Source organism: Trachypithecus francoisi, unplaced genomic scaffold (genome assembly GCF_009764315.1).
Source record: "Trachypithecus francoisi isolate TF-2019V2 unplaced genomic scaffold, Tfra_2.0 Lachesis_group13, whole genome shotgun sequence".
NCBI lineage: Eukaryota > Metazoa > Chordata > Mammalia > Primates > Cercopithecidae > Trachypithecus > Trachypithecus francoisi.
Genome location: NW_022681458.1, coordinates 72,295,408 through 72,309,490, shown reverse-complemented (window position 1 = coordinate 72,309,490; position 14,083 = coordinate 72,295,408). Strand labels below are relative to the sequence as shown.

Here is a 14,083-nt window from a genome sequence, read left to right as displayed (position 1 = left end):
CAGTCAAATTACCTTTCCCACCCCACTTTACAATTACTACATAATTTATGGAGAGATACTTTGAGATATTGTAATATCCCAATCCATATCAACTTTATATTCATTCATTTTTATCAGTATGGACTCATGGGTTCCTATTTTGTGGGTTATAATCTCATATGCTTGTTATTAATTTTGGTGCTCAAATTATTACAGATTTGGCCACTAGGAGTCACATCAAGCTGGTTTCCGGGTCTTGTTGATCTGTCCCCATCATTCTTTGAGCATATTTTTATTTTCTGGGGCAATAAGATGTTCCAGGCTTGGCCAGGTGGTGGCTCACACCTGTAATCCCAGCACTTTGGGAGGCTGAGATGGTCAGATGACCTGAGGTCAGGAGTTCGAGATCAGCCTGGCCAATGTGGTGAAACCCCGTCTCTACTAACAATACAAAAATTAGTCAGGCATGGTGGCGTGTGCCTGTAATCCCATCTACTCAGGAGGCTGAAGCACGAGAATCGCTTGAACCCAGGAGGCAGAGGTTGCAGTGACCCTAGATCACGCCACTGCACTCCAGCCTGGGCAGTAGAGTGAGACTCTGTCTCAAAAAAAAAAAAAAGATGTTGCAGGCTTATCCTGTACTTGGACTCAGCCATTGCTCCAAGGTGTTCTGGTTGCTTTTAGGAGAGAATGGTATTTAGAAACTCCAGTCCATGTGTTTATTCTAATGAAGTATAGCTGTCTCAGGTCCTCTTAGGACAGAGCTGGGGAAAATTGTGTGTGTGTTTCTTTGTAAGTCTGTGTTTGTTTTGGAAGGTAGTGAGAGAGAGGAAGGGAGAAATTTATATTTAGTTTTATGTCTACCTTTATGTACTGAAAACTATGAGTTCACTCTGATACTTTCAGTTCCAATCTATCACTCTAGGAGTCATTCTTGTTTTCTCTCTTTCCGTATTTGTAACTCTGTAACTCCCTACTTCCACAGTAAGATACCTGACACCTATAACTCTCTCTCTCTCTCTCTCTATCTGTGTATCTATCTATCTAGATAGATATATTTAACTTTTTAGTTAAAAAATTACACATATTTAACTAAAATTTTACCACACAAATGCCCTCCTGTGCCAGGCTGTCGAGTCCTGACACTCCATACTAGGACATGTTCAGAAAGGGAAGAGAGGGGACGGGTAGATTTGATTTTTTGAAATGGCCATCATCATTGAGAGCTGACTTTGATGAATAAGGTGAAGGATCAACCCTGGATAATAATATTTTGGCTCAAAAACAGTATAAAAGAATGGTTATAAAATAATAAGGCGAGTTTTTTATGTGGATCCTAAATTATCTGTAAATGTTAGAAAAGGAGTGTTAACAATTTTTTGAATATTATTGTCAAAAATATGTAACTTCTCATGGTAAAGTGGACCACAGAACTTGACTTTATAGTTGCTCCTGATTATCCCCACTAATTTGATGGGAGCAAATGGGTGGATAATTTAAAAATTACTGTATTTCATTCTTCTGAATTTTATATGTTATATCCTTGAATCAGATCAGATTAATAGAAAAATACTTTTAGGTTTCCCATAACAATGATTGCATAGACTATCAGTTTAACATAATGCTTTGACTTCTATACTGTATAGACATAATAAATGGTCATTAAAAAAACTGCTGTAGTATACTCTGTCCATTGTGTTCTCATTATTCTTCTGTATTATGGGTATGACACAAAGAACATCAGCTCCTCTTTTAGTTTTGTTCAAGTAAAAAGTTTATCTCTTCCATGAACTAACATATAATTTACCTTTTCTAACCTTTCTTTTTTCTTCTTCTTCCTCTCCTTCACTTCTTGTTGAAATTACTAATTTAACCTTTCCTTGCTGGGAGTGAAACTTTATGCTTACTTTTATTATGTATTGTTAGCATCACATAATCTCAAGAAACCTGTCACCTTTGACTTATTTTCCTATTCCTATGTTATGGTAACATTGTATTGGTGGATTTTTGTTTTTTTTTTTGGCAACCAGTTGCAATTAAAATACTCTTTGGAAGTAGATAAGGCATACATAATAAATATATAGTGAATTAATCCAAGGGAATATTTAGGGCTTTGTAATACAGTTTTTGTCTTATGTTGTGTTTGAGACTCCTTCACATTCCTTTACTTTATACAAAATAAACCAAACTTGAAATATGTCCTAGTAGAAACTGGGAAACTTACTGGCTTCTGTTCATTCTCTGTTAGGAGAAACCTATTCTTAGGGTAACAGTAAATATGACTGTTCTTATCTTTTAGACTTTGTTTATATCTAAACATCATAGCTTCTTCTAGCAATCAGTTTACTGTTATTTGTGCCTGGGGTTAAATTGTTAGTCTCTTGCTAAAAAAGACTTGCTCTTGCTGCCTTCTGACGTATACTTAGGAACTTGTGTTGTTGGAAATCCAAATATTCTGTCTACCTTAATTATTATTTCACATTTTAAAGTACATCTTGGCTTTTATTTTTATTAAACCAGTGAGTTTGTAACCTTTTAAAATTAGTAGAATCCTTTTAAGGACAATCAAATATTAGGAGAAATTTAATACATAATACAAAAAATAGATTGTTCTCAACTGTGTGCCAGGGGTTAACCAGGATATTCCCTTCCTTGACTATTTCTTGCATTCCAGCAAATTTTTTCTTTAATTTTTAGAAAATGTGGAAAGAAAATAAAGTCATGCATTTAGTTAAAATACACACATATATATGCACTCAAGCATGCATGTACATTTTCATGCATTTTTGTGCACCTAAAGACATACATATATACATTTTCATACATTATATACTCCTGAAATATAGTAGTTAGGTCTTAAGCACATCTGATACTTAAAACTTTATTTCTGTTTAATCTAGGCGACAGAAGGCTAGAGAGAGGCAGCAGAAATTGCTTGCAGAGTTTGCTTCACGACAGAAAAGCTTTATGGAAACTGCAATGGATGTTGGTAAGTCAAAATTATTAGTTTAGAACTCTCATAATTATACTTACTACTTTAGGGATGATGTAGTCCAATCTTTTACTAATTTAAAACATTACAGACTTATTATTTCTAGTGTTTATTTGGTCTTTATTTAAATAATATAGTGATGGAAGATCAGACTTTTATTATAGACAGTCCGTTCTGTTGTTAGTAGCTATAATTAGGAAGTTCTTCCTGATGGTAGCAATATAGTATGCTCCTTTTGTTCTCTTCTGTTAAACGGTCTCTTAGATTTGTGAGATCCATCTATATATATTTACTTATCTTGATCTTTTTCTTTGAAATTATCTTAAAATCCTTCAAATAGTTTCAAATGCTTCTAGTGCCTCTTTCTGGTACCTCTTCATTATTTCTTAAAATCAGGTGAACTTCTCATTTCCATTAAGATTAGCATTAGAATTTATACAGTGAAAGAGGATATACCATGTTTCTGTATGATAGTAGCCTTTTACACACATTGGAGAAATAGATTAAATCTTAGTGTCAGTCTTTAGTTAACCAGGATATTCCCTTCCCTGACTATTTCTTGCATTCCAGCAAATTTTTTCTTTAATTTTTAGAAAATACAGAAAGAAAATAAAGTCATGCATTTAGTTAAAATACACACATATATATGCATTTGAGCATGCATGTACATTTTCATGCATTTTTGTGCACCTAAACACATAACCAACTTCCTGAAGAAATTTGTAGAGATCAGTTCAAATTTAGCCTAATGGGTTCTAAACCATCAAGTATAGTTAATGTTCAAGATATAACTTTGACAGAAAGAATACAGATTGAGCACCCCAATCTGAAAATCTGAAATCTAAAATGTGCCAAAATCCAAAACTTTCCGAGCTTTAACTTTCCACTTGTGGCATGATGCCACATGTGGAAAGTTTTTGACTTAAGATTCATCTTTTGAATTTCTTTTCTGGCAACTTGTTGATTTCCTTTTCATTTGGGTCTGTTACTAGAGAGCTATGAAGTTCAAAATCTCTATTAGGTTTTTCCAGAGGGACAGAAATGGTAGGATATGTATATATGAAAGGGAGTTTACTAGGGAGAATTGGCTTACATAATTACAAAGGTGACATCCCATGATCGGCCATCTGCAAGCTGGGGGATGAGAAAAGCTAGTACCATGGTTCATTCCAAGTCTAAAACCCTCAAAACCAGAGAAGCTGAAAGTACACAACCCGATCTGAGGCTGAAGGCCAAAAACCCCCAAGAGGCCATTGTTACAGATCTGAAAGCCCAAAGGCCAATTTATCCATTTCTTTTAGGTTTTCCAGTTGGTTGGCCTATAGTTGTGACATGATGCCACAAGTGGAAAGTTTCACACTTGACCTCTTGTGATGGGTTGCAGTCAAAACTATATTTCATTTACAAAATTATGTAAAATGTTGCATAAGCCTGGGTGCGGTGGCTCATATCTGTAATCCCAGCACTTTGGGAGGCCGAGGTGGGTAGATCACTTGAGGTCAGGAGTTTGAGACCAGCCTGACCAACATGGTGAAACCCATCTCTACTAAAAATACAAAAAAATTAGCTGGGCGTGGTGGTGCACACCTGTAATCCCAGCTACACGGGAGGCTGAGGCAGGAGAATTGCTTGAACCAGGAGACAGGTTTCAGTGAGCCGAGATAGTGCCATTGCACTGCAGCCTGGGTGACAAGAGCAAAAAAAAAAAAGGTTGTGTAAAATCACCATAGCCTGTACGTATAAAGTGTATATGAAACATAAATGAATTTTGTGTTTAGACTTGGGTCCCATCCCCAAGATATCTCATTATGTCTACGTAAATATTCTGAAATCTGAAAAAAATCTGAAATCTGAAATACTAATGGTCCCAAGCATTTCAGATAAGGGATACTTAACCTGTACTGAAATTCTGTTTATGGAATTTACTTAGCATCAGTTGACTTTATCATATGAAAGAAGAGGGTTTAGTTTATTGACACTACTTTCCCTTTCTCTCTTCTTTCCAAAAATTGATAATTTTAATTTTTTTTACATGTTTAATATAATTATAATATTTATGTATCGTTCTATCTGCAGTAGTCAGTATCTTGATACTGCTTCATATAAAATGAACTAATAAGCACCCCATCCTTCCTTTCCTCTTCTACCTCCTGCCTTTTTTCAGATACTTTTAAACTTTTAAATTGTCAAGGTTGCTGACATTTTGTTTTACAGTCACATTAATGTCTTCCATGTGAAGGCTGACTCTTAAAAACAATGAAGAGTTTGTATTAGTATGACTTTTTAAATGCTATTGAGTACAAGGCTACAACCATTGACTATTTTTTTTTTTTTTTTTATTGAGACGGAGTCTCGCTCTGTAGCCCAGGCTGGAGTGCAGTGGCTGGATCTCAGCTCACTGCAAGCTCCGCCTTCCGGGTTTACGCCATTCTCCTGCCTCAGCCTCCTGAGTAGCTGGGACTACAGGCGCCCGCCACCTCACCCGGCTAGTTTTTTTTTTGTATTTTTTAGTAGAGACGGGGTTTCACCATGTTAGCCAGTATGGTCTAGATCTCCTGACCTCGTGATCTGCCCGTCTCGGCCTCCCGAAGTGCTGGGATTACAGGCTTGAGCCACCGCGCCCGGCCAGCCATTGCCTATTTTTGAGTCTGATGGCCCAACTCCTGGACCTCTTCAAAGAGACTATCTTTAGTACATAGCCTCTTTTCTTCCAGTCCCTTGATTGCTAAACCCATATGACCTTTTATTTGTTTCTGTATGAACCATGACTTTGTTATGTTGCCTTTTGTTTTCCCTGAAGTTCCCAACTTTTTAAATTTTATTTTTAAAATTTTATTGTAGCAAGAACCAGTGTGCCTTTATGATATCTCTGTTATTCTTCCTACTCAATCATACTGTCTTTTGCATGGAATTCTTTTCCAATCTGGTCCATTTGTTCTTCAGGCATGCCCTACAGCCATTACCTGAGGATTTTCCCCTTTTGGGATTGATAATAGAGTTTCTTGCATATTAATATCATCTCTTTTTGAAATCTTGTTTTATTGGGGTGCCAAGTCAAGTGTATATATATATATATATATATATATATTTTTTTTTTTTTTTTTTCTTTTTTAAGAGATAAGGCATTGCTATCTTACCCAGGCTGGATTTGAACTCCTGAGCCCAAGCGAGTCTCCCACCTCAGTCTACCTAGTATTTGGGACTACAGTCATGCACCACCATGCCTAGCTCAAATCTTAATAATGACGTTTGGTAGCTCAACCATCTGATTCTTTATTTCTGGAAGGGACTTTAGTCTCCTCTCACACCTGATTGTTCATTTAGATGGATGTAGAATTCCAGGTTGATAAACATTTTCTGTCACAACTTTACAACTGAAGGCATTGCCTCTTTGTCTTTTACCATTCATTTGATACAAAGTCTGGTGGTAATCTAATTCTTACACCTTTGTAGGTGAGCATTTTTTCCTTTCCTGTGACAAATTTGTGATTATCTGATCCTTAGAGATCTGAAGTTTTATCATTTGTATCTTAAGAGATTTTTTCCCATCCTCCTTAATTTTTTTTTTTTTTTGATAACTGGTATAGTCATCCTCCAAGATGGTTCTTCTGAATGATCCCTATCTCCTGGTCCTGATGCCCTGTGTAGTCTCCTACATTGATGTGCATGACCTATAGAATATGGCAGAAGTGAAGGTAGATCATTTCTCATATTAGGTAATGAAAGACATTACGGCTTCTGTCTTTGTTACTTTCTCTCTCCCTCGGATTACTCATTCTGGTGGAAGCCAGCTGCCATGTCATGAGTATCCTTGTGGAGGCCCATGTGAGTGAGGAACTGAGGCTTCTTTCCCCAGCAGTCATGTGAGTGAGCTTGGTTGTGAAACTTCCTATCCCAGTTAAGCCTTTATTTAATTTTGTTATTTTTTCTTAAATTTTTTTTTTTTAACTAAAGAGACAAGGTCTCTCTGTATTGTTCAGGCTGGCCTCAAACTCCTGGCCTCAAAGCAATCCTTCTGCCTCGGCCTCCCAAAGTCCAGGATTACAGGTGTGAGCCACTGCATCTGGTGCCAGTTAAGCCTTTAAATGACTGCAGGTTTGATAGTAATTTCAGGAGAGCTCCTTAGCCAGAACCACACCACTAAGCTGCTCCCAGATGCCTGACCCTCAGAAACTGTTGGAGATAATTCTTTTTAAGCCACTGAGCATGAGGGTATTTTGTTATACAGCAGTGCTTTCCTTCTTAACATTTTATTCTTTTTTGGGACTTGTAATTGGATATTGGATCTCCAAGACTGATCTTTTAAGTTTGTAATGTGTTTTATCTTTTATGTCATTTGTTCTTTTTGTTTTATACATATATAGATTTCCTCTCTCCAGTGTCTTGTTCTTACCATCTGTATAGAATTTTCTCTAAAAATCTTTCTGAATGAGTTTAGGGTGTTTCTTTTTTTTCTTTATGTGTTTCTTTCTCTAAATTATCCTTTATCCTTCTAAATTGCTTGAAAAACTTGTTAGTCTTTCATGTTGTTAGTTTTCCTCATTTGCCTGATGATTCCTGATTGTCCTGGAGAGGTGGTCTGGGTAGCTCATGTGGGTTTATTTTACTGAGGTGTAAAGAGGTTTGGTCCTAATAATTGTCTCTAGTCTGTGTACATGGGTAAGGTGTGTTGACTGTCAGATTTGGATTAGAGATGGGAGAAGGGCTGACCACTCTAGGTTGGAGCGCCCAGATGCTAACATTCACATTAGAAGCCCCAGTTTTCTCTAAGATGCTTGTTCAGTTTCTTTGGATAAGAATAGGCTGGTTTTTGTTGTTGTGGATGATCTGTTTTTTCTGTGAGGTAAATGCCAAGCCCCCTGAATGCTCTGTTTAGTCAGAGTTGGGGAAGGAATTGGTGTGCTATGTAGTGATGTCTATATACGGTCCTTCAAATAATTATTCTGTTTTCAGAGTCATTTTATACTTATGGCTCCTGTCTTCTGCCTCATGTGCTGATTCTGAGCCCAGTGTTGACATTCTAATGGATAGATCAATTCTTCCTTTTCTGTAACTTTTTGATATCACATATCTTTTCTCTGTCATCATGCCTGTATCTTCTCCAGTCTTTCAGAAATGTTATTGACATCTCCTATTTGCTGGTGAAATTCTCTCCTACCATTTCATCCTTTTTCTCTATTCTGTGGGAATATTTCTTCATTTCTTTTCTATCTTTATTTCAATGGGATTGTTTTTAAAAAGAATGAGGGACAAAAGCAGATATTTAGCCTGTAATCTTGAATTAAATACTTAATATGCATTATTGCAGTGTATAAAGTTAATTTCTTATAACAAAAGCACTAAATTTTTGTTAAAATTTAGAAAACACAAATAATAAAAAATAAGAAATAATATATTTTTACTACCACATTTCCTAACCCAGGTTGTATCCTTACAAGACTTTTTCTAAGAACATATGCATATAAATGTATTTTTTACCAAAATGAGGTTTTACAATGCTATTTTTTTATGAAAAATTCCAAACGTAGAGAAAAGTTGACAAAATAGTCTTGTGAACACCCATATACCAATATAACCATCACCTTGTTAACATTGTTCTGTATATGTTCTCTTGCTTTCTCTCTGTTAAATGAAGTAAGTTGCAGACCTTACTGCTAAAGTACTTTTAACATGCATGCCTTAGGATTGAGAGTCTTCTCTTACACAATCACAGTACATCATACCTAAGAAAATTACCTTCCCATAAAATAAAGAAAATGGCTTCAAAATATCAAACTCAGGACTATATTAAACAGTGAAATTATTGAATAAAACTTTAAAATTTCTTAAATTTTAAAAAATGTTTAAAAAGTATAACAAATTTTAAATTGTTTCCAGATTATTTTGTCCTCATTGCATCCCACCAAAGATATATAGTCAAAGTTTTGTGCTCTGAAGTTACTTAGGAGCAGTCCTTTTTTTGTGAGGTGATGTAACTAGTCTGATGTATAGTTTTAGTTCATCCATGTCAGTATGTTTGCAATTTTAAGAACTGAGAAAAAAAGCTTAATTAATACTTTAAGAAACTGTTTTTATTTGCTACTTCCCACTCACAAGTGAGACAAAACAAAAACAATTTTCTGAGGAATCAATTAAGCAACGTACCCAGAGCAGACTGGGTGGTATTGCCTTGAATAAGAGAATGGTCACCTTATCCTCTGAGGAAACTGGAGGGAAAGAGGAAAGAATGGATGGAGATAGAGGTAAGTTCCACTGGCTTTAAGGGAAATGGGAAGCTCAGGCAGATCACCTTTGATTGCTTTAGTTTTCAGGGGTTAGGTAAAAGGTGAGTTCTTCTGGGTGAAAAAGAATGTGACCTGAAGTTTGGAATTGCTGAGGAGAGTGGGAGACATTGGTCATGAAAGCTGACTATAAGTATTGATAAACAATGCTTACAGCTCAGTTATGGTCAAGATCATAGATTTGAATGTCATAAGTGCAAAGTTATTGACTCCATGTCCTAATTTTTGGAAGGTTTGACCTCTTTTGGCAGTAGCCAGGGCACAGGAAGAACAATTGAGGGATCAGGCAAATATGATTGCTAGCAAACAGAGGCAGTTCACAGAAGTCTTCAGGATAATGAGCTGTACTTTCTCCCAGTCTCAGTTCTTGCATACTGCAGTGGTGACAGGTGAGGCAATAAAGATTTATGGGCATTTCATTTGTTTATGTTGGCTATGGCCACACCACTAGGATTCCGGATCACACTGATTCTGTATTCCCTTTATTTATAGCAGTCTCTTTCCAAAGATATCTGACCCCAAAAAGCCTGTTTGAGACCCCATTTTCACCCATGCTCAAGATAAAACTTGTAAACATGTTGTTCTGCTTTTGATGACTATTTACACGTCACATTTTATACTATAGTATTATTAACACATGAAGCAGGGCCTATACCTGAAGTCCTATTAATACTTGGCAGCAGTACTGATACAATTTAACCTTAGCCAGATCCTCTCCCTCATTTGTCAAATTCCCTTTTTTTTTTGTCTTATTTCACATCTGTATTGTAAGAATGTAAATAATCTGTATAGTAGTATTTCCTTATCACCGGGGATCTGTTCCAAGGCCCCCAGAGGATGGCTGAAACTAACCATGGGTAGTATCAAACCCCATATATACTGTTTTTTCCTATACATGATAAAGTTTATAAATTAAGCACAGTAAGAGATTAGCAATACGATAATAAAATAGAACAATTACAACAGTATGCCAGCATCACTGCTCTTATACTTTGGGGCCATTATTAAGTAAAATAAGGGTTACTTGAACATAGGCATTGGGATATTACAGCAGTTGATCTGATAACAGAAATGGATATTCTGGACAAAGGGATGATTCACATCCTGGACAGGACCAAATGGGACAGTATGAGATTTCATCACGGTACTCAAAATGGTGCATAGTTTAAAGTTTTTGAACTGTTTATTTCTGAAATTTTCCGTTGAATATTTTCTGACCGTGGTTGACCACAAGTAACTGAAACCATGGAAAGTGAAATTCTAGATATGGGGAGACTACTGTAGTTGCTTCTTTTTATTGTGTCTATATCTTTGTATATAACAAAAATTCTAATGTAGAAGCATAACATACAAAATATTTCCAATTTATAACATACAGTATGTTATAAATCCTCTAATTAAATATAGTACATTATTAGGTAGTTTAAGTACAAAAACTTTTCTCTCTGAATGCAACAGATTTCTACTGTGATTAGTACTCTTGCCTGTCTGTTTAATGCCTTTCTGTAGTTATCAGGTTTCCTACATGAAGAGGCAGTATTACTTCTGCATTTCCTTTCATCCTTCTTTCTTGATCATTATCCTCCCCCCTACCTTTATTTATTTTTACTAGCCATCTAGGTGTAGGAGTCAAGGTGTTAGATTATAACCTTGATCCATTAAGGTTTGTCAGGTTTGTCAGATAGGTATAGCTGAAATGCAACAGAATTACATTCCCAGTGAGAGTTCAGGTACTTAATAAAGAATAAGAATTTGTTTGGGAATTACTTTCTGTTATTAAACATATTAGATTTTAATTGTAAAATTTATACAGTACAGAAAAGCATCAAGAAGGAACAATTTTATCCCTGATCCCACTATCCAAATGTACACTACTGATTATACTGTATAGCACAATTTTATGCCATCCCTTTTTACCTGATATTTTAGTGTGAGAATTTCCCTACATTATTATTGAAAGCTTCTTGTAACTATTAAAGTCTGTATACCTCTTTGGGGAGACAGTGTAGTGTAGTGGTTGTGAGCATGGACTCTGGAGCCTGACTGGGTTTATATCTCAGCCACACTCCATTGCCTGGAGTAATTTACTTAACTTCTCTCTGCCTCAGTTTTCACATTGTTACAAAGGAATTTTTAGATTACATCATAGGTTTGGGAGGGTCAAATGTACTAGTACATTTAAAATGCCTAGAATAGAATGGTACATAATAAGCATTACATAAACATTGGCTATTGCTGTCATCATTTTTATTCTACAGTTTGCTTAATCATTCATCCACGAGTGGACTGTAGGGTTTTTTTTTTTCTAATTTTAACTATAATAAACACTGTGTACATAAAATTTTTCCTCTATTTTTGGTCTGGGTCCAAGAGTATGAATTTTGGGGGTTGAGCATGATGAGGATGAAACATATTTTTGTATGTTAACTGTGTACTCAGGACTGTGATAATACGTTATGTATATTGCATTTTGTCTTGACACATCCATGAGATAGGTATTATCCCAGATACAGATGCCTAGGCTAAGAGAGATTAAGTAAATTTGAGGTTATACAGTAGTAATTGTGGAACAAGGGCTGTTAATCAACAAGTTTTGTATACTCTTTACTATTCATATTTAAAGCAAATCGAGGAGAGTATGCTCCCCCCGCACCCCCACCCCCACACACAGTTGGTAGCCTATACATAGGAAGGGATAGATATGAGATCAATTGCAAAATAAGAATTAATAGACCTGATGGTTGGTTGATTGCTTCAGGCACAGGATATTCTGAGTGTTTTTTTTTTTTTTTTGGTAGCTGTTGTAAATGAGTTTTTTCCTTGATTTATTTTTCTGCTAGTTTATTATTGACGTGTAGAAACACTACTGATTTTTCTATGTTAATTTTGTATCCTGCAGCTTTACTGAATTTGCTTATCAGTTCTAAGAGTTTCTTGGCAAAGCTTTTAGGATTTTCTGTGTGTAAAGTCAGGTCATTTGCAAATAGGGACAATTTGATTTCCTCCTTTTCCATTTGGATGCCCATTATTTCTCTTGCCTAAATACTCTGGCTAAGACTTCCAGTTCTGTGTTAGAAAAGAGTGGTGAGGGTGGGCATCCTTGTCTTGTTCCAGTTCTTAGAGGAAAAGCTTTCAGCTTTTCCTTGTTCAGTACAATGTTAGTTCTGGACTTGTCATATACAGTCATTATTATGTTGACATACCTCCATCTATACCTAGTTTGTTGGGGTTATCATGAAGGGATGTTGAATTTTGTCAAATGTTTTTTCTGCATCTATTGAGATGATTGTACAGTTTTTGTCCTTCATTCTGTTGCTGTGATGTATCACATTTATTGATTTGCATATGTTTAACAATCCTTGAATCCTTGGAATAAATCCCGTTTGATCATGGTGAATGATCTTTTAGCTTTCTAGTATTTGTTAAGGATTTTTTGCATCTGTGTTCATCAGGGATATCGGCCTGTAGTTTTTTTGTTATGTCTTTGTCTGGTTTTTGTATCACGGCAATGCTTGCCTTATAGAGTGAGTTCAGAATAATTCCCTTCTTTTCATTTTTCTGGAAGAGTTTGAGAAGAATTGGTATTAGTTCTTTAACATTTTGGCAGAAATCAGCAGTGAAGTCATGTGGTCCTGGGCTTTTCTTTGATGGGAGACTTTTTATTACTGATTCAATCTCATTACTCATTATTTATTTGTTCAGATTTTTAATTTCTTCTTAGTTCAATTTTGGTAGGTTGTATGTGTCCAGGAATTTATGCATTTCTTTCAGGTTTTCCAGTTGGTTGGCATATAGTTGTTCATAATACTCCGTAATGATCCTTTGTATTTCTGTGGCATCATTTGTAGTGTTCCTTATTTCTGATTTTATTTTGAATCTTTTCTTATTTTTCCTTAGTATAGCTAATGGTTTGTCAATTTTATCTTTTCACAAAACGAGCCTTTCATTTCATTGATCTTTTGCATTTTTTAACTCTCAATTTTATTTATTTCGGCTCTGATCTTTATTATTTCCTTCCTCTTGCTAATTTTAGGTTTGGTTTATTTTTGCATTTCTGGTTCCTTGAGATACATCATTAGGTTGTTTATTTGAAATCTTTCTGTTTTTTCAATGTAGGTGTTTATTGCTATAACTTTCCTTTTAATTCTACTTTTGCTGTATCCTAGAGGTTTTGGTATGTTGTGTTTCTATTTTCATTTGTTTCAAGAAACTTAAATTTCCTTCTTAAGGCTGGGCATGGTGGCTTATGCCTGTAATTCCAGCACTTTGGGAGGCCAAGCAGGTGGATTGCTTTAGCCTGGGAGTTCAGAACCAGCCTGCACAACATGGCAAAACACCAAAATACAAAAATTAGCCTGGTGTGGTGGTGCATGCCTGTAGTCCAGCTACCTGAGAGGCTGAGGTGGGAGGATTGCTTGAGTCCAGGAGGTCGAGGTTGCAGTGAACAGAGATCATGCCACTGTACTCCAGCTTGGACGACAGAGTGAGACCCTGTCTCAAAACAACAACAACAAAAATTCCCTCTTAATTTCTTCCTTGATCCATTGGTTGTTCAGGAACATGTTATTTAATTTCCGTGTATTTGTACAGTTTGAAAAGTTCCTCTTGTTATTAATTTCCAGTTGTATTCAATTGTGATCAGAAAATATACTTAATTTGATTTAAATTCCTTTAAGTTTGTTGTGACTTGTTTTTTGGCCTAACATGTGATCTATCCTGGAAAATGTTCTATGTGCTAATGAAAAGAATGTGTATTCTGCTGCTTTTGTTGAAATGTTCTGTAAAAGTCTATTAGGTCTATTTGGCTTAAAGTGCAGTTTAAATTCAGTGT

The 14,083-nt window shown here is 35.7% G+C and overlaps 1 protein-coding gene across 8 annotated transcripts in view; it reads left to right on the top strand.

The window, feature by feature from the left end:
• UBR3 (ubiquitin protein ligase E3 component n-recognin 3) overlaps positions 1-14,083 on the top strand; it is a 279,870-nt gene that overhangs the window by 142,172 nt on the left and 123,615 nt on the right. For all 8 annotated transcript variants that reach the window (XM_033231180.1, XM_033231173.1, XM_033231172.1 and 5 more), the window contains one exon: positions 2,880-2,968. In XM_033231180.1, coding sequence (XP_033087071.1) covers positions 2,880-2,968 — 89 coding nt within the window. The remainder of the gene's footprint in view (positions 1-2,879; positions 2,969-14,083) is intronic.